Source organism: Ammospiza nelsoni, chromosome 3, assembly GCF_027579445.1.
Source record: "Ammospiza nelsoni isolate bAmmNel1 chromosome 3, bAmmNel1.pri, whole genome shotgun sequence".
Taxonomy (NCBI): Eukaryota; Metazoa; Chordata; class Aves; order Passeriformes; family Passerellidae; genus Ammospiza; species Ammospiza nelsoni.
In genome coordinates, this window is record NC_080635.1 from 14,120,685 (window position 1) to 14,140,585 (window position 19,901).

The 19,901-nt window shown below is 43.3% G+C and overlaps 1 protein-coding gene across 3 annotated transcripts in view; it reads left to right on the forward strand.

Moving 5' to 3' along the window:
* ATL2 (atlastin GTPase 2) overlaps positions 1 to 17,283 on the forward strand; it is a 38,603-nt gene extending 21,320 nt beyond the window's left edge. The window contains exons 3-14 of one of the 3 annotated variants that reach the window (XM_059467490.1): positions 3,233 to 3,367; positions 4,997 to 5,101; positions 5,826 to 5,876; positions 7,960 to 8,016; positions 8,601 to 8,693; positions 8,950 to 9,088; positions 9,921 to 10,048; positions 12,171 to 12,227; positions 13,014 to 13,085; positions 14,752 to 15,183; positions 16,409 to 16,423; positions 16,530 to 17,283. In XM_059467490.1, coding sequence (XP_059323473.1) covers positions 3,233 to 3,367; positions 4,997 to 5,101; positions 5,826 to 5,876; positions 7,960 to 8,016; positions 8,601 to 8,693; positions 8,950 to 9,088; positions 9,921 to 10,048; positions 12,171 to 12,227; positions 13,014 to 13,085; positions 14,752 to 15,183; positions 16,409 to 16,423; positions 16,530 to 16,637 — 1,392 coding nt within the window. In that variant the 3' untranslated portion in view covers positions 16,638 to 17,283. The remainder of the gene's footprint in view (positions 1 to 3,232; positions 3,368 to 4,996; positions 5,102 to 5,825; positions 5,877 to 7,959; positions 8,017 to 8,600; positions 8,694 to 8,949; positions 9,089 to 9,920; positions 10,049 to 12,170; positions 12,228 to 13,013; positions 13,086 to 14,751; positions 15,184 to 16,408; positions 16,424 to 16,529) is intronic. The other 2 variants (XM_059467492.1, XM_059467491.1) reach the window with 2 other exon arrangements.
* The last annotated feature ends 2,618 nt before the right edge of the window (positions 17,284 to 19,901 follow it).

The following is a 19,901-nucleotide window of genomic DNA, read 5'->3' on the forward strand; positions in this document are numbered from 1 at the left end:
ATGTTCATATAACAAAACAGATTGAAATGCTGTTTTAGCCTTGTGTATCAGGCCTCTCTGTTTCCTTTATTGTGCAGTCACTTTTCTCAGTTTTCTATAAACGTCCTTCAAAATAGCATTTGTTTCTCTTAAACTGAAGGTGAAAGCAAGCTTGCCAATCTACTGTAACAATTGTTTCTTACCAAGAGCAGAGAAGTCTTTTTCTCCATGTGCTGCTTGTGGCCAGGTATTTCCATTCTGAAGATGTATTGCTTGCAGACCTTTAGTTGAGCTGATCCAACTCACTGATGCATCAGAAGACACTGCACTTTGCTGAATTGTTTTTCTGCCAGCTCAGTGACGTAAATTGGCTTAGGGAGGGAGTTTGACAAGCATCAGAACTGCTGCAAACTGATTGATGGGAGCTGGGGGTGATGGAGGATAAATGCAACGCCTCTTCTTTGGAGCACTCTTGAGTTGTATGAAGTCAAATGATATCCTCTGCTTATCCAAATTTAGTACAGGAGGAGAGATCTTGGTATAGTTTTATAGTACTTAGTCTGAGCCCTCCATCTTTAATCAGGCTCAATTGCAAGTCTCTATTTTCTGTGAACTAAATATTGCACAGAATACTAAAGCGACTGCATTCAGTTCAGGTGCCAGTCAAGCAAATTTCATGTGGACATTAACTTGCATAATGAAAAACTTGCCAATAAAACCTTCAGAATCTCATTTTCTTGTCTTAAACTGAGTGCCAGAGGTCGTGTGGAAAGTTGCCATTGTAACAATCTCAGTGGTGCCAGCTGAAGTCACAGGTATGATTTTGGCAGGGCAGAGGTTGATCGCTGCCTTCAGGGAGGTGCATGTGTCATTTCAAGCACTGATCCTTAGTGCTGTGATTGCTCTTTTGAAATGGAACAGCAGCACTTGTGTACTCAGCAAACTGCTGCAAGGAGCCTATGGTCCTGAGCTTTAGTAAGAGTTGGGTGCAGCAACACCTGTAAGTTTGGATGGAAAAGTTTATTTTTTTACAGGAGTATCACCTTCTTAGTTAGGGTGAACTGTGTATTATTGCACTAAGCAAATAAAGCTGCATTGGGCTTTTCCTTAGTGTGGAGTAAAGTTAGAGATATTACCCTTTAGGGGACTGAGATAAAATTGTAGAGCAACTTCTAGCTTGATTTCAGGTAGGAGCCTTTTTTCCCTCCTCCCATCTCCTGAATGTCTTTCAAGCCAGCTTGATGGATGGATACTTAAAATACTGAGCTTTAGCTAAGGAAAGATGCAGGTAACAAGCCAGGAGTGTTTCAAAGTGATGCAGAGGTCAGTCAGAGGCAGGCTTAAGTACATCATCCATGAGATGAAGCAGCTTCAGGTGAAGCTGAGCCTGTTCAAACACCAAAGTCTCCTGTGATATGAATCACTTGTGAAATCAAATGACTTCATATCTAGTGCTCATTGAGGGACTTGTCAAACTGTGTAGTTTTGATCTGATTTGTTACAAATAGGAGGAATACAAATAAGAATAATGTCTGGACCAAAATGGGCTAAAGTATTCTTGTATAAAGGAAAAATGGAACATGCTGAATAACAGATTCTTTTTGAAAAGTAAAAAGCTGCAGCCCATTGACAGGTACATGTGAGATATGATACAGATTGTCATACTGTATCCTGGAGTGTGCTGCAGCACAAAGCAGGCTTGGAGCTTTCATTTCTCATTTCTAGAGTGGTCTGTGGAAGCATAAGCATCTTCTGGGATAGAAAAACTACAGGGAAAAGCTGTTGAGGTTTTGCTTAGTGTCTCTGGTAGAGGTGTGTGTGTGCCTATCAAAATAAACAAAAGGGGAAAAAAACCCAAACAGCCAAACCCAAACAACTGTACAGACCTGTAGAACTCTTTACTTGCATACCTGTGTTCATTTTCTGAATTTTTGTCTGCTTCTCTCCCCTTTGTCTGATCTAAGTAGCAGAGTTGAGTGGTGCACTGTTAGCATTTGGAAGAATGCTGGTGCAGAACTGCTGGATTGCCTGCATGCTGCTAGGCATGAGGAAAATCCCCCTTTTCCCATCCCCCTTTAGAAATAAGCAGTTTCACGTAGTTGTTTCAAGTATTTTTATTCTGTACAGTCCCTGGGTACTCATGCTGTGTTCTGAAATGTGAAGAAATGTCTTGAGCCATTATCTGAAAACTGCCAGTGTGGAGTCAGCAAGGTAGAGCCCAGAAGGGAATTGAGAAATCTCCACTTTGACCTTCTCAGTGGACTCTTTCCTGGCTGGGAATCTACTCTGAGTAGTTCAAGGCAATTCATTAAATGTCTCTTATGCCAGCTTGCTGTGTTCTAGCCTGTGAAAGAAAGCTTTGTATACACTGAAATCCTCCATGAAAGAAGTGGCAGGCAGACAACAGTTTAACTGATGAGGGGGCTGCAGAAAAACCTATCAAAGTGAAACTTCCTTGGGGTGCCTGCTCATCCTCCTGACTTGCCAGTGCATGAGCTGCATTTCTGGGTTAGATGTGCTCATATAATGGCTGAATTCTTGTGGGTGAGCTGCTGCTCTGTGCCTGTCCTTGAAGACCTCATTACAATTCCATCAGCCAGGAATGTTAGATGCCAGCTGTGCTCACCTCTCAGATAGCTTCTCAGCTCCAATATGGGTGGGATGATTGGCATCTATCAAACTCTTAAACTGACCTTTTCTCTGTAGCTGGCAAGTATAGATTGTGAATCTGCTGGTTGTTGTCTATTCTCTGTGGCTTCTGCAAGATGGCATTAAGGGTCTGGTGCTGGCTTCTGTTAGTGCAGGGACTCAAATGCTTGGGCCAGCTGTTACTGAGGGGGAAGGGAGAGGATTAAATTAAGATCAGATGTTTTGTCTCTTGCTGAGGTGTAGCTGTTCCTGAGTTAAAATATCTGCTGTTCTGTTTAAGCAGAGTTTTCTCAGCTGTGAGAGTGGAACTGGTAGACAAAACTGTGCTGTTCTCAATACCTCTGTGTGCTGGAGACACAAAAACTGCGCGTTTACATTTCAGTGACTGAAAAGTTGTGCAGCCACTCAAATACCATGGGGTTGCTTTGTGGATGATCTTGAAACACAGCAGAGTAGCACTGTGTTTTAATATTTTGTGTACTGTTGTCAGCTGGCTCTGAGGAAAATGTAATAACAGTGTGGAAGTCTACTGAAACATAGCATGTTACAAAAAAATAGGAATCTCCTCCTTGGTTTTACATAAGTTTTTCCTTTTGTTTTGTAGACTTCTCCTTGTTGGATAGGTGGAAACACGGAGCCATTGACCGGGTTTACATGGAGAGGTGGATGTGAACGGGAAACCACTGGCATTCAGATTTGGAGTGAAGTGTTTGTAATTGAAAAACCTAATGGAACAAAGGTGAGTGCTTAACTTACCTTGATTTACTCAAGGTCTCCCTTGCAGGAGTTGTAGGCTTCCTGGTTCGGTAGTATGGTGGGTTGGTTTTTTTTTGTTCGTTGTTTTTTGGGTTTTTTTTTTTAAATAAACCAGAGAGGCTGTGGATGCCCCATCTGGGAGATGTTCCTGGTCAGGTTCAGTGGGGCTCCAAGCAACCTGGTCTGGTGGAAGTTATCCCTGCCTTTGGCAGAGGGTTTGGAACAAGATGATTCTTAGAGGTCCCTTTCAGCCTAAATTATTTTTTGTCATTCTAAAACTTAAATAGGGTTTTTGCCTCTGTGTACACTTTTAATGCCATGGATTTCACGGTGGCTGTTGGGACATTGGTTGCTTTCCTTTGCACTGAGCAGCTGTGTAACATATCTGGAAACTGTTATCAGTGTAAGGATGGAGATTGGTTCTTACAACCCAAAATTCAACAGTAGTCTCATTCTGAGAGTACTTTGTTTTGGCAAAATCTGCCCTGTCCAGGCTGCTGGGTGGGTTATCCTGGGGATGTTGTAAATCTGTAATGGCTATAAATGGCTATATCTACAGAAAAATGCTGGGGGGGAAAGCTCTGTAACACACACTGTTCTTTGAAGGGTGAGAATATGTTCTAACTTGTAGCTGTGTTCTAGTAAAGTGTAGTGCATGGCTGTAAGTACTTCAGGGTCTGGAAGCTGGTCTTTCCATTTAATTTTAGTGAGCAGTCTATAAAAAATGACTAAGTCTAATAGTGAGAAAAAAAGCACTAACTTGATTCTTTTTTAACTCTCAAGTCAGTTTGACTGCAAAGTTTACTTGGAGGTGTTTATGCTGAAATGAGGTGTTAATGTCATTAATAAATATTTACTCCACAATAGTGGTGGTGATCTTGAGCTGTTTGTGTTCTAAACCATTGGTTTTAGGTTATTTAAGTTTTATACCCTTTGCATTTGTGAAGGAAACATCTGATGCCCAATCTGTGGGACATGGATTTTAAAAATAGTGGCTTAGTGGTGTTTAACAAATTTCACAGCTAACCAAACATTTCTCTAGTTAAAAACCAGTTATGTGTGAATCTGCTTATGCTTTGGGAACAAATCACTCACTTGTTCTTGCTTCTTAGTGGGAAGGAGAAGGGAAGTGTAGCAGATCCCAAAGATGGGAGTTGGACTGAAACTTTTTTCATTAATATCACTTCCTTCCTTGTTGTTCCAGCAGACAGTATCAATTATCTTGTTTTCTGCTGAAAATACTTATCTTTAGATATATATGTATTTATAAGTAGCCATCTTACTCTTAGCTCTGATGAGCTGTGCCAGATCTGCAGCTGAGGCTGGTGTTCTTGCAGTGGAGGAGAGCTGTCAGTTGTTCTGCATGGCACCCCCAGTGGGCCAGGGAGGGCTGTTTCTCTGGGACCAGGTGGCCAGGCAGGGCCAGAGGCTGATGGCAGGGCCCTCTGCTGCTGCTCACTCAGCTGTGGCTGTGTGCTGTCCCCTGTGCAGGTGACTGAGGTTTCATCAGCAGGCACAGGGCAGAGACTTGAAACAGAACTGACCCCAGTGGCCAGGAGTGTGGAAGGGCCCGTGATCTGGTTAACTGCTGCTGTGCTTTCAAACTCTGCAGGTTGCTGTACTACTCATGGATACCCAAGGTGCCTTTGATAGCCAATCCACTATCAAAGACTGTGCAACAGTTTTTGCCCTCAGCACCATGACGAGCTCTGTCCAGGTGAGAATATCCCTGCTGGCAAATAATGGCAGAATCCTCTATCCTGAATGTGCAAAGAATATATCCTGAGCCACACTTGGAAAGTTCACCTGCAAATCTTCCTCCAGCTCTGATTTAAAATTCCATACTTTTTCTTGATTTCATTGTGGTACATAAACTACCCAAGTTGCTCGGTGGAATCAAGGTTATGCAAGGCCAGGCTGAGTTAAATTGCTGACAGAACTAGGAAATCCCCTTCCCCCCAAGATGTCAAAGTAGCAACTGCTTCGTTACAGATGTGTTACAGAATCTTTTTTAAGGCTGTAGATACAGTTTAGGGTGACATGCTGTGATCAGCCAAACTTAAAATTGCTGCTTCTGTTCAAGTGTCAAACTCCTGAGAATTGTGCTATACTCAAAGCTACTTCTAAGCTTGTGCCTTAGAAGTGCCAAAAGTGAGCAGGTTTTTGAGCGGTGACAAGTGACTTTCTTCAGACATGCCACAACCTAAAAGGAACAGGAGTAGGTAGAGCATTACTTCTGTCCTGTGGAGTTGGCTCTGGTGAATCATTTTTGAATAAGGAGGTGACTTTTGTTTGAGGTGTGATCTGTGACACCTTTCTTTCTACTTGCTGACTTTTGGGTAGTTACACTTTTTCTAGAGGGAGCAAATATACTCAATGTGTGAAAGAGACTATGATTGTAAGACAGTGGTTTCATGTGACACTGTAATTGTCTCTTGCAGGTATACAACTTGTCTCAGAATATTCAGGAAGATGACCTTCAGCACTTGCAGGTAGGAATATGGTGAATTTATGTTAAACTGCTTCTGAACTGATAGTCTTGACAATGTTCTGGAAGTTACTATTCATATAACTGACTTGGGAGCTGTTTGTTGTAAAACACTGAATTTGACCTGATATAAAACAGGTACAGTCTGTAAAAACTGTGTTTGCATCAACTCCATGATGCTTCTGCTGTGCCAATGTAGAGATAAAATAGTATGAGCTTCTAATCTGCCTGGTTCTCTTAAAGTCTGTTCTCTGTATTGCAAGTTCTTAAATTCCTGAGAAAATGAGAAAGGAAGATTGTTTATGGAAATCCTTAATGGTGAAATTCCAGTGCTACATGTTTTTCCTAAAATAGGAAAATGGAAGTTATTTCATAAGCAGTTTTTAAGGAAGTGCTGGAGTGTGGGTCAGGCCAGAAAGAGTCTTCTGCCCAGAAACTATCTCTGTTTTTTCAGCTGAGAAACTTCTGCAGAGTTTTATTCTGCTTGGAAATAAAAGCAGGAGAATGACTTCTCTTCACCATGGGGTTTTTATCCTCTAATGCAACATTGTGGTCAAAGGCCACTGAATTATGGCTTCATGTGAATGGTGCAAGAACATTATCTCCTTAACTTAAAACCTGTAGCTTTACAGAGTAGCTTGTGTATTGCCAAATGCCAAGGCCATGACCTTGTCACAGCTTAAAACTGTTCTGTGTGTCTTCAGTGCTGCAGCAGACTGGCTGCCAATGCTGGAAGTAAAAGAGCACTAATTAAAAGTATTCTTATGGAGCTGTTCTCAATTAGCAGGGTTGTACCACTGTGTCCATATCCCCCACACCTCCAAAAAAACCCAACCAAGTAGTGAAAACAAAAATTATTAGAAATCCAGGCTTCCCTCAAGACTTTGGTCCTTTAACAAGTTCAGTGTAATCTGAATAAAACAATCTATCTCTGTTCTGCTGGAGGGTGAGATTTGAAGGATGATAAATACAAGGATAAATAAGGATGATAAATACAAATACAATTTAAAGTTGCAGCAGGGAATCATGATCTAAGGGAAGGAAATTCTGAATTTCCGTTTTAATAGGAATTTATATAATTGTGAAATACTGTTAGTCTCTGACTGCCTTTTACATTTAGCAGGGAAGTGAATGAGGTAAAGAGTTTGGGTCAAAGAAACCAGACTCTTGTGGGTGCTTGGCCACTTCACAGCTGCTTTTGCTCAGGGTGACAAGGGCTTGTAAATTAAATTAATCTTGTGACTTCCCAGGTGCTCTTGTGATCAACACCAGAACTGCCCTTTGAGCCATAATCTACCTGAGACACTCCAGGAGTTAGTTTAATGCAGAATAATGATTGCCTGGCACTGCAGAGTTCTGGTGTGCTTCCATCATCTCAACCTGCAGTATCTGTAAGGAGGCTGGCATGGATCAAGCCCTGCCAGTACTGACCTGTGCTGAGGCAGCCAGCACAGTCCCTAATTCCTGCTCTTGTGGGTGGCTTGGCCAGCGAGGAATGCTGCTGCTGCTGTTTTAAAGATGGTGAAAGCAGTCAGAGGGAGACAGCTGATACCAGCCTTTCTACTGCAGGGAAGGAACAATTATTAGTTAAGGTCATGAGCTGAAGCAGAGATCTGAGAAGCTGCTGAACTTGGCTTGTATTTAAATGTCTGATATATTGGCTAGAGCCAAGTTCCCTGGGATTTCCAGGAATAAACCTTTTGTGGGAAGTAAGGGGCAAATGTTAGTCAGGCTTACCTCCTTAGCCTAGGAAGCAAGTGTTGGAAGCTGGCTTGGTGAGAAATGCAGCCAGCTTTTCTCTGAGAATAGCCCAACAGCCGCCCACTTAAAACTGCAGTGTGTTGACAGTTCAGGAATGGCACTGTGAAGCCTGTGGGAATCATGTCTCCTACCTGAATCTTATTGAGGGTTGGTATACTCATTATTGAGGATTGTTTGCTATTCTCAACCTGTAGTAAGGCATAAGATTGAAACCTATAGTAAGATACAAGATTGAATTATTTATTTTTTAGTGATGTAATAGAATATTTCACAGCAGAAAAATGTGTTTTCTATGTGGCACATCCTTACACTGTTCTTTCTCTCAGTTGTTTACAGAATATGGAAGACTAGCTATGGAAGAAATCTACCAAAAGCCGTTTCAGGTAACTATGTGTTAAATGGATTTAAGCAGTTGAATATGTAGAAAATGAGCTCAGGATAATTTCTGCAGATCAGTTAGTTGGGCTGAAGGTAACCAGTTCTTTGCAAGACTAATTTTCCTTCGCTATTGCCACATGGCTTTGCAAGAACCCAATGGAAAAATGCTGGGTTGAGCAAGAATAGTTTTGTGCTTGAGTTATAAGGTATAAAAAGAATCAAAATGTCAAGTGATATGCAGGTGTTAAGGAGAAAAATTTTGTGATTTTGTGCTGCCTTCTTTTTTATTACTCTGAGATATGGTTGGTCCTTGCTGGTGGTAGATGGTTCTGAGAAAAGGTCCTGCTTGGTGGTGGGTGTTCTGTTTAGTTGGTTTTTTAAGCAAGCAAACACTTGCACCACAGAACTACAAGGCTGCTACATTTAGAGCAGCCAAATATACTCAAACATTTACATAGTACTCTTGCTTGTAATCTATAATATATTTAGTTTTAGAGCAGCCAAATACTTAAAATAATTGCATGTGATAGAAATTTTTGACCTTAGGAATGATGCAAACCATTCACTGCTGTTGTTCTTCCTGTTGCAGACATTAATGTTCTTAATTAGAGATTGGAGTTATCCTTATGAACATGCATATGGCTTGGAAGGAGGAAGAAAGTTCCTAGAGAAAAGATTGCAGGTAAGTTATCTCCAGTAGTCCTGTTCTGATCTAAGTGACACTTTGCTGTCAAGACAATGATGCATCATGAGCTGGCTCCTTGTGCTAATAAAATACATTTGTGGTGTTTCTACTTATAGGCAAAGTTGACATTATTAGGTTCAGAAATAAAAGCTTAAACATACTTTTATGCTCTTACTGCTTTTAAGATGATGGTTAATCTTAACTGCAGTGCTGTAAAACTGGTAGCAGTTCTTAATGCCTTTTTTTCCTTCAGGTAAAGCAAAACCAACATGAAGAGCTACAGAATGTAAGGAAGCATATTCACTCCTGTTTCAGTAATCTTGGGTGTTTCCTGTTGCCCCACCCTGGTCTTAAAGTTGCAACAAATCCAAATTTTGATGGGAGATTGAATGGTAGGAAGCTTTTCATTTTGTGTTTCTTGATTCAGATCGCTGAGTTTGTTTTCTTATATGATGAAAGTTAAGCACTGTAATGGTTAGCTATTGAAATGCCTGACTGGAAAATAGAAGGCTAAAAGGTGAAGCTGCAGAATTTAGAAATGTGTATTGTGTGCTCTTTTTAGTGGTTTAAAAGTAGAGGAATTAAGCAGGGAGAGGGAATGGATATCTTTGTGTCTAGCTGTTCATTGTAATCTGATAACTTGAGACATGCTTAAAGGTCATTTAATGGAGATTCCAAAGATAACTAGGGGCTCCAGAGGGCAGAATTCCCAAGATTAAAGACTTTATTTTGTGGAAAGGCTTTTCTCTAAGAACTTGCTGAACCACAGGTCAGCTCTGAAATGGCTGAGATAAAAGGCACAGGGTTCTGCTGCTGCAGAATGAGAGGCAGTTGGATTCCTCCAAGGGATGTGTGTCCCCCAACAGAGGGAATGCATCAGGATGGCAAAGGCTGTAACAGTGAGTTGCAGTGGTGGGGTGCCAGCCCCTGCTGTGCTGAGGGCACACCATGTGAGGTCATTGGGCATTGGTGTAATTGGAAAAATGCATTTAAAATATTGAAAGGACTGTGGCACCTTGTTGTCCCAGTTAAGATTGGTACATTAGGAGTAGTTGGAATTTACTAAAGTTATATTATGCATGTAAGCCTTTAAATACTTTAAAAATGCAGTTCAAAGCTGTGATGTTGTAGATTTAGAAGAATTGTGGGCTATCAGTGTTCCTTTAGGAGATACAAGATTGAAAACTAACCACTTTTTTCTTGAAATTGATTGAATTTTACTAGATATAGATGAGGATTTTAAGAATGAGCTGCGGAATTTGATACCGTTACTGCTTGCCCCTGAAAACTTGGTAGAAAAAGAGATTAGTGGATCCAAGGTGACCTGTAGAGATCTTGTAGAATACTTCAAGGTAAGCAAATTCATACTAATTATTTCTGTTAATAGCTTAAAAGACCGTATTCTAATTTTAGGCCATGTTGTTCCCAGAGAAGATAAGATATCTAGGCTGACACTCACTGATCAGCTCACTTTTATTTTCACTTCATTACTCTGACTTTCCAGAACTGGCACACTACTTCCTAACAGTGCAGCTCTTTGCAAGCTACTGTTAGCAAAATTTGTGGGTTGGTAGCTTTAATTTTCCTCTCTGTGAGTAGGCTGAGATAGCTCAAGCTTTATTAGATATTTTTTTCCTACTTTGAAATCTCAGTTGGGGTTTTTTTTTTGTTTTGGTCATGTAGTTTTTACAGATAGAAAACCAGCTCTTAAACTCATAGGAATGCAATGAGAATTTCAGATACTCCCTTCTGGATTTTTAACATGCAAGGAACGTGCTTTCTAAACACTTGCATGTGTAGTACCACTGTGCTCTGAAATATTTATGCAGGATACTCACAGCTGTTAGTCTTGAGCTTTTTTGGTATCATGGTGACACCAGCAGAAATGTGATAACATAATCTCTGCATCATCAGGGATTGGTCTGGTGTGTGTAGCCTTATTTTTTTTTTGGAATTGGAACGACTTAGACAGTTGGCTTGGTGGGAATGATGCCACTGTCTCCTAAAGACAGGAATTTTGCATTGCTACTTTTGGGGTAGAAAAGTTGGGGTGATGTTACAAAACAAACTATGCAAGAAGGAATTTGAAACCAGAGCTCATTTAATTTCACTTGTAAAACAAAGTAACTTTTTGAAGGAAAGACATGGTATGGGATGCAGAAGTGGGCTGTTCTGGCAAGTGTAAAATCAGCACGGAAACACAGAGGTTCACTCTCTGTTTACATGGTTGCATGCTGCTGTTTGCTCCAGTTTTTCTCTGGTAGGACCCACTCAGGTACAGTGCAGGGCATGTTCAGCAGCAGTTTAGAAAGGACTGCATCCTAAAAACCCAAGTGTAAAACCACTGCTGGAAAGCTGATTTTCATCCTGCATCCATTTGGGGTGCAGTGCTGTGGGGTGCTGCAGAAATGCCATGCTTATGTAACTAAAGAGGCCTGCTCCCTTGGGACTGTGCATCTGAAGCTGAGATTGTGAGGCCTGAGTTGGGAGCTGTAGGGCTTTTACTTGGAGGAAATAGCTGCAGGAGCAAGGAGGGTGTCAAGGGAACGGAGTCCTGTATAAATCTATATGTTTTTGTAGGTTGTTCTGCACCCTAGAGCACTGAGTACATGGGGACCCTGATAACCTTGTACTCTCCTCCCTTGGTGCAGAAAATCCTCAGGCCTGAGGCTGGCAGCCAGGGCAGGGAGGGAAGGCAGCAGTGGTGAGAAGAGAGAGAGGACAGACTCCCCTCAAGGGGCTGAGAGTGGCCTTGCTGGTGTAACTTGCACAGCTTGTCCAAGGCCCTGGCATGGCTGCTGCTGCCTGCTGTGCCCCACTTCCCTGTCCCCAGGAGCTCTGCCAGGGCCCAGCCTGTGGGGGCTGGACAAGAAATGAAGTGTGTGTTCTCTTCCAGCCCCCTGGAACCCTGGGGACAGAAAGGACCCCTGAGGATAAGTGGGGTGGGGCACAGTGGGGTAGGCTGCCTGCTTAGCTTCTGGAAGTGTTTTGTCTGCTCAGCTCTGTCTGTACAAAGTGCCTTGATCTGTTTTTTTTTCCTCCTACACTACAGTAGATCAAGGCATGTGGAGAAATGTAAATATTGGTTCTCCCAGCACTGGGGTAAATTTGAGCAGACCTCTTGCCAGAAAGGCTGGGGTAGTCATCTCCACTCTTCTGTTGTGGGTGAAGATTCCCTGTCTAGCAAAGACCTTATGCATTTGAGGGAGTAGAAACCTGCTGTCAAAACCTGTCACATCTTGGGACAGTGGTGGTGTCTCCTCACGGTGCTCTGCTGACCTGCTGGGCCCCAGTCTGAGGTGTAGGAAAGTGAGGGGGAAAAAATTGCCAGACTTCTGTGAAGAAAATTGCATAATTTAGTATTCAGCATTATTATAGAGAAATAATCTGAGCTCTGTCTTTATATCATCCCTCATTTCTTATTCTCCTTAAACATAAATGTTTAGAAAAATAAACTCTTTTTCTCTCTCCCAGGCTTACATTAAAATCTATCAAGGAGAGGAGCTACCTCATCCGAAATCTATGCTGCAGGTATTTTATTTTCTTTCAAATAACCTGACTATTAGATGATGTGTACTTTATAAGTTCTTTGCAAATAGATAATCATGACTGCTGTGGGCCTGAGTCTCCCCCCCACAGCTGTAGTTCTGGAAGAATCTGTGTGCTTTGAAGGCCACCTGAACTGTGGTGGTTGGGTACTTTTCCCTCAGTTTCAGCAACCAAATGAAATTAAATCAACCACATAGAGCTGGGGTCTGTCTGGTTGATTGTGTTTTTTAGCTGCTTTACTGTCTAAGCATTGTTTTCCTGTAACTTGCTGTTTGGCTGGGAGATATCCAGAAAATGACATCTTGCAGCTTTAACTACAGTAATTGTCCCTGACATGACACAGGTAGAAAATAAGACTTAAATTCTTAACATACTTGACAGTTACAATTAAGACCAAAACTGTACGTTTATAATGTAGAAATAATCCCAGATTCCTTTTTTCCTCTTGGGTACTGGAAGTAATCCAGTGCCAGGATTAAAATATAATAGTTTAGTGATCCTTATGTGCTTATTAACAGTAGAGCATTCAGAAGAGATTGCTCATGATGAAAAGCCTGTAGGAGCAAGCTGAGGTTTGTTTGCAGCTGTGCTGGAAAGCTGAAAAAAGGCAGCAATATGTTTTAATGTCTCTTGCTGAACTTCACTTATTTCTGTGTGGCCTTTTCCTGGCCATCAGGAGCTGTGGAGTTTTGGGGGTATGTTTGGAGTGCAGTGCTGTGTAAAACCTGGCAATGCTGTGAATGACACAGGGTGCTCCGTGTTTTCTAGGCAACAGCTGAGGCGAACAATCTTGCTGCTGTGGCAGGAGCAAAAGACTTGTACAGCAAAGGCATGGAGCAGGTATGATGGCACAACCTTTCCTAAACACCTGCATGCAAACACTGGCCTTCAGCTTCCATGGTGCCCTCTGTGTGTGAGCACTTCAGTGGGGGAAGGTGACTCAGGGCCAGGACTTGTGTGTTTTCTGCTCTCTGAGCCTGGCTGTGATGCTGGGGAGGTCTGAGAATGGGTGTGTGTGCAGGGTTCCCACATGTTAGTTCCCTCTGTGGCCCTTGACAGGCATCTCAAAACCCTGTGGCATGAATTGCACAAGCAGGTGAGCAGACGTGTTGTGTCAGGCTTGCACAGGGGTGGAGTTCTAGTTCTGTAGTCTCATGCTTCTGAATTGTGGCCATTCATTAGCTGTAAAATCCAAGCATTGAAGTGATTCAAAAATGTAAAGAAACCCCTTTGAAGACAAGAATTACTTTGAAAAACCTGTGTATGTAATTTCCCACTTGCTTCTTCTCTTGAAGATAGTGATCTGATATGATTCTAGGCTGAATGCTGGATGGATTTCATACTTTGATGTAGTGGTAGGCAAGGTTTTATCGTAGGAAATTCTGAAAACCATTACCTGTCTCGTAAAGCTTAACAGGACTGTGCTTATTGTGAAACTGTACAACCAGAAAGACCAGTAGGTGTGAGAACATGCTACAAACATAGCTCCCCATTAATTAGGCTAATTGTGGTCTTAATTGCTGAAGTAGTTGTTTTGAAATTAAAGTAAGACCAAGTGCTAGTGGCAGACAAGCCAGTTCCATTTGTTAGCAGGCTGTTTGGAGAATGCTCTGCTGGTTTAAGGGAACTCCTCTATTTCCATTTTGGAAAATGTCTTGAAATAGTAAATGTGTTGTTTATAATAAGTGCCAAGTCTGCCTTCCAAACTTGAATCTTCAATGGTTGTTGAGACTCTGTAGCAGTAAGGTTTCTAACTTGGGGTAGGGAATAAACAGAAACAGATGTTCTTTTAAACAGACTTTGTTTCCATAGTAATGTTCCCCAGTACTGTATATTTTTATATCACTGTAGAGATATGCACAAATTATGGAATAGTTTTTTATCCAGATGTCTCATATGATGTTCTTGATCTGACACAGCTCTGAAACTTCTATTTTTAAGAACAGAAGTGGGAACTCTTTGGATTTAAAACTTGATTATGTAAAGGTAGTTCTTGCTGCAGCTTCTGAGTTGTCCTCATGAACCAAAGCCCTCCTTTGCTGAGTGTGCATAACCAAAATACTGTCCTCCTAGTGACCCGAAATGTAAGGAACAACAGGTGCAGTGTCACAGAGGATAAGAAAACAGTGGCAGTTATTTGTGTGGTGGCCTCTTGATCCCCCAGCAGCTCCTGGTGTTTAACGTGCTCTGGGCAATGTGAAGAATCTGTTTTGAAGGGTGAGACTGGTAGGAATTTTCCAGGGAGCTTTGGTGGATGTGGAGGAAATCATTCTGGGGGAAAGCAGGGATGTGTGTGTGGCTGTTGTCCTGTCCTTCTGGGCTTGCCTGAGGAGAGCAGAGGAAGTTCATTCCTGTGCTGTGGGCCTGGGTGTGGCTGGATGGGTGAGCCTCCTGCCCTGCCAGGACCCAGAATCCCTTTGGCTGGGCCTGGGGCTCCCAGAGCCGAGGGGGCAGCAAGGGGCAGCTGCTCTCAGGGTGTGATTCCATGGGTCTGCTTGTCCCTCAGGTGTGTGGGGGAGATAAGCCTTACCTTGCCCCGTCGGACCTGGAGCAGAAGCACCAGGATTTCCGCGAGAGCGCCATCCGCCACTTCCGCTCCGTCAAGAAGATGGGAGGGGAGGAGTTCTGCCGGCGCTACCAGGAGCAACTGGAAGGGGAAATCGAAGAGATCTATGCAAACTTCGTGAAGCACAACGATGGCAAAAACATCTTTTATGCTGCTCGTACCCCTGCCACTCTATTTGCAGTCATGTTTGCCATGTACATAATCTCAGGACTGACTGGGTTCCTTGGCATGAACTCCATAGCTGCCCTGTGTAATCTCGTGCTGGGGATGGCTCTTATATCGTTTTGTACTTGGGCATACGTTAAGTACTCTGGGGAATTCAGAGAAGTTGGAACAGCCATTGATCAGATCGCTGAAGCTATATGGGAACAGGTTGGTATCCGTCTTTATTGCAAAATCTTGCTGTCTTGAGCAGACAAATCAAACAGCTTCTGTTCAGTGCTGAGAGGGAAAAGCTGCTCTAGACCTAATAGAGAATGTTAGTGCTGCCAAAGGGAAAATCTGCTCAGTAGTGTGACTGCTCTCTTCAGGAACAGATGCTGCACACAAGGAATGTTAAATAAGCTTAGGATATTATTGAAGAAGTGCTACTTGAGGTGCAGAAGGTTACTTAGATGGCAAAGGGGACACTTCAAAACTCTCTTTCCTTATTCAGAGCAAGGAATTGATTAGTCCTTGGAGAGAACTGGCTGAGTGATGGCTTTCAGCAGCTGCTACCAGAGGGTGCACAGCAGGTTTTGTCCATCAGGGAGACTTGTGCTGTCTGTGACAGCTTCAGTGGGTGCCACTGCTGTTTGCAAGGAATACTCAACAAATTCCTGAAAGAAAAGATGTGAGTGTAAGGACAGCAGAGCTGGAGGAGAAAACTTTCTGCATAGAGATTTTGCTGCCTAAACTTAACTGTGCCAGTAAGGTCAATGTAGAGAATTCCTGACCAGTAGTTTTTGGAGCATTCTGACTAGCTCTGTCCAGTGCCAGTAGAAGGAAAGCACTTTGCTGCTGTTGTTACTGGAAATAAAGGGTGCACTGAGCTTCTCTGGGGTGACATTAAAGTGTGTCCTGTGAGGCATGTGCAGATAACTAACTGCAGCCTTCTGCACAGATGCTTGCTTCCACAGCTGGAAAATTCCTGTGTTCAAGGCTGATCCTAGGCACTGGTACACTAGGCCTATCTGAGCAACCTGCTGAGGGTCCCAGTCAGGCTTTGAGTTACACTGGAGCAGAAAAAATGGATTCTTAAAAATAGAGAAATGAGCATCAGTAAATCAGTTGGTAGCTAAATCTTGAGTAAGCATCACTGACTAGTGATTAAAATTGAGGCTCTCCAGTACCACTGGAGCTGCTGCTGCCCAGAAGGCTTGGTTTGGCTGCTGCCTTCCCTGGGAGGGGGAGAGCTTGGCTTATGCTGGCAGGAGCTTGCCTCCCAGGGGCTGGAGGAAGGGGGTCTCCAAAAGCCCTCAGCAGTGTTGCTGTTAGAGCTGCACATCACCAGTAACATGCAAAGCACTGCAGTCCTGTCTGAGTCACTCTGATTAAATACTCATTCTTGCTGTTGTTTTTTCTGAATCTCTGCCTTTCTTTTCCCTCCTTGCTTCAGAGGAATCCCAGGAAGGTGAGAAGTTACTGGCAATCAGGTTTTTTTTTGTTTTTCTGAACTTGATTGAGTTTCTGCTGTGTTGTGAGAGCCCTTTTTCCTAACAGCTGAATTCGTGTTTTAGGTGTTTTCCAAACTCTTTGAAGTCCTTAGACGCCGAACGGTTCGTCGTGCTCTCACATCAGTGCCGCGACAGCGACTCTCATCCAACAATAACAAGAAGAAAAACTAGCCAGTATTTTTAACTTTCTTTCTGTATCTGAAGTGTTCACACTTACACATATAGGACAATAAGCTGGACCGTCTGGGCCGGTCTGCATAAATGCTGTAACCATACCAGACTGATGCTGCATATGGGGTATGGAATTGCACATCCATCTTCTAGGAACTGTAAAGTGGTTTGAATTCAGTGAAATACTGCTGTGTAGGAGGGGTATCACTTGTGTCCATAGCATGTGACTGCTTTAACCTCATTACTCTAGCAGCAAAATTCATTTCTCTTTCAGTTCATGCCACTTTGTGTCAGACTTCATCATTCTAAGTTTTTTCATGATTTCAAATCTCATCTCTTTATATGATTTTATATCTTCTTTTCCTTGGTTACCTCATTTTCTTGTTTCTTTTGCACATCTCTCATTCCACAGGTGTTGAAGCCCATGAGTGATAATTTGATGGAGGATCATATGAGGCAGTCTGTAAAAAACTCTATCAAAGCAGGCCTGACCGAGCAGGTGGCTCACCATGCCAGACTAAAGACAGACTGACAGTTCGTCTCCTCTTCAACTCTGCCCTCTCATCCTAGACATGCTTGCTGTACCATGAGAACTCAATAATAAAAAAAAAAAAAAAAATAAAAATAAACCAAAGTTTACAATCAACTGTAGAAGTAGTTTAGTGTGATTGGCTTCACAGATTGCTGCCATCACCGGGGAAGAGTTACATTTGTCAGTGCTCAGCTCTCAGACAAACTGGTGCCATGGAGCCCGCTGGGGTGGGAGGGAGCGGCTCAGTTTTAGGCGTTTGGGGAAGGGAGGGGGAGCTTCCCCAGCGTTGTGAGTCCGTGCGGGCTCTGGCTTACAGGGGAGCCCGTCCCCTGCAGCAGCTGACTTCAGGGACGTGTCACGATCAGCCCCATCCAGCTGTGCTCTCCCCGATGGCCCCAGCTCGGCACCACCCCGGCAGCTCCCGCGAGCGTTTCTGTGCGCGGCCGGTGCAGCCGTCGGAGCAGCCCCTCCATTACAACGCGTCTCCTGCTTTCTTGCCTTGTCCCAGTGTTACACAGATGCATGTGCTGGTTCCTCACGCAGAACTGGGCTGTCAGGGAGGCAGTGGCTCAGCACAGAGGGTGCCTCGCCTTGAACTCGCAGACCTGGTCCCGAGGGAGGTGCATATCGGAACTGAGCTGTCTTTTTCTGCAGTTTAGCCTTCATGTATATAATATTGCCATTAATTCTACTGGGGAAGAAATTCCATCCAAAAATGTTGCCTACAGCTACCAAGCAATGAGTTAGGATTGTCTGTACAGTGTGTTTAGTTTTTATTTTTTAAGAAATCACAGATAGGGCATGTATATGAAATATAAATATATAAATACGATTTTGTATCAAAGTTTTGTAGTTTATGGCAAAACCTGGTTCTGTGGTAGCTAAGTGCAGTTCCTGTAAAGGAATGTTTGTGGCTCATGTAAATGTGTGAATGCATCAACAATTTGAAGTTTTTTGATATATTTGTGATATTTACCTGCCTTGAGCACTGCAATCTCTCACCCCCTTGGAAAAATCAATGGGAATGTTTGTTGTGAAACTCTTGTCTTCTGTTGCATTTTAAAGTTATTTCCTGTAATTTATTTTCAGTACATGATTAAAATCAGTTGTGTATATATTAAATGAAATCCGTGCTTATTTTTAAAAGATGTTCAAGTATTGTATTCTACTACATAAACTATGTCAAATACTTATCCTGACAATTATATGAACAGATTTGTTCTATTGTACTTCATAGCTTTCTATTGAAGCTGATGTTCCTCTCATGCTTGTCTCTGGAAGGTGACCTCTGTCCAGCTCATACCCCCTCCCTGTATAGGAAAACCTCCTGCTGTTCTTAAGCACGCTTTTGACTTGTGGAGTTGCTTGTCAGATTCTGCCTTCCGACAATTGTATCACTCTGAAATCTTGTTACTGGCTTTACTTTCATTCTTGGCTAAATCAGTATCAACTGTGTGGAGTGTAAAGGCAGCTAAACAATTAACTGCTGTAGTTTCAGCTGGAAATGGCTGTGTGCAATAGCTGGGTTATTTGCATTCCTAAATGGTAACAATTTTCATCAACATTTGAGCTTTAACATCTCCCCTCTCTTGAGTGAGGGAAATCATCTGTCTAGGACTAAAGCAATTGCACTGTGACTTTTGCACTGCAAAGAACTGCTGGGGAGTGGTGGTTACCTGTCCTCACCTGAGCAGGTGAGGGCTCAGCTCCAGGGGAATGATGCTAAAGATGAGGTAGGAATGTCGCATTTTATGATATCTCAACCTGTACAGATTAAATACTGTTATTCAAACAAGCCCGGGCTTTGGTGATTAATCTCTTACTAAGCAAATGAGTCACACGGGGGCTCACAGGGCCATGCCTGCCCTTGCTGCTCCTGGTCTCCAGGAAGGTGCAGGTCAGATTTGAGGCTGTGCTCTGCAAAGATGGGAAAAGCAGAACTCTTCCCAGCATGTGGACAAGGAGTTGGGAGGCTTTATACAGACTCTTCTTCAGGGTTTATGGGTGCAGTTCCTGAACACTGTGCCACCAAGTTGCAGCATGAATGCAAAATCCCCTCGAGCTTGTGGGAGGGAGGGAAGGGAGGGAAGGGGAGGGGTCACAAAGACTTTTAACCAGGTCTAGGAAACGGTTTGGAAATGGCTGGAGCATGGCTGGAGCATGTCCTTGTATGGCCCTGTTGACTGTTAACGCCATCTCACCCTTCCCTGGAAAAGGGGACTCCACTCTGTGGGCACAGAGGTCAAAGTGCCAGGCACTGGAATGGGACCTGCACTTTGGAGTGGCAGCAGCCTGGAGTGAGGTTGTGTCACTTGAACAGCCAGCTGGATTTAGCCAGCAAGGAGGGTAAGGGAGCCAGGTGTGGGAGCAGTTCTAGGTCTGGCTGGAGACATCTGTTTTTGCATGAGGGACAAGGTCTGGGCTGGTTTGGGGGCTGGGGGCTCCATTTTCATGTGTGACTGCCTCTGTGGGGGCAAGAGAGGCTCTGCAAGGGCCACTTGAGGGCAGACTTGTGTCTCAAGGCCAGCTGCTGGGAGCAGGCACTGTGGGGATGTCAGGGGTGCAGCTGGGGGCTCATGTCCATCTGCTGGCTACTGGAGCAGACTGGTGATCATGCCCAGGCTGGATCCTGGATGAGCTGCCCCTCCTTGCCCAGTTCTGGAGGGATACAGAGCCTGTGTGTGTATTGTCCCCAACAGCCCTTCATGGTGACCATGGACAGGGTGAGGGTG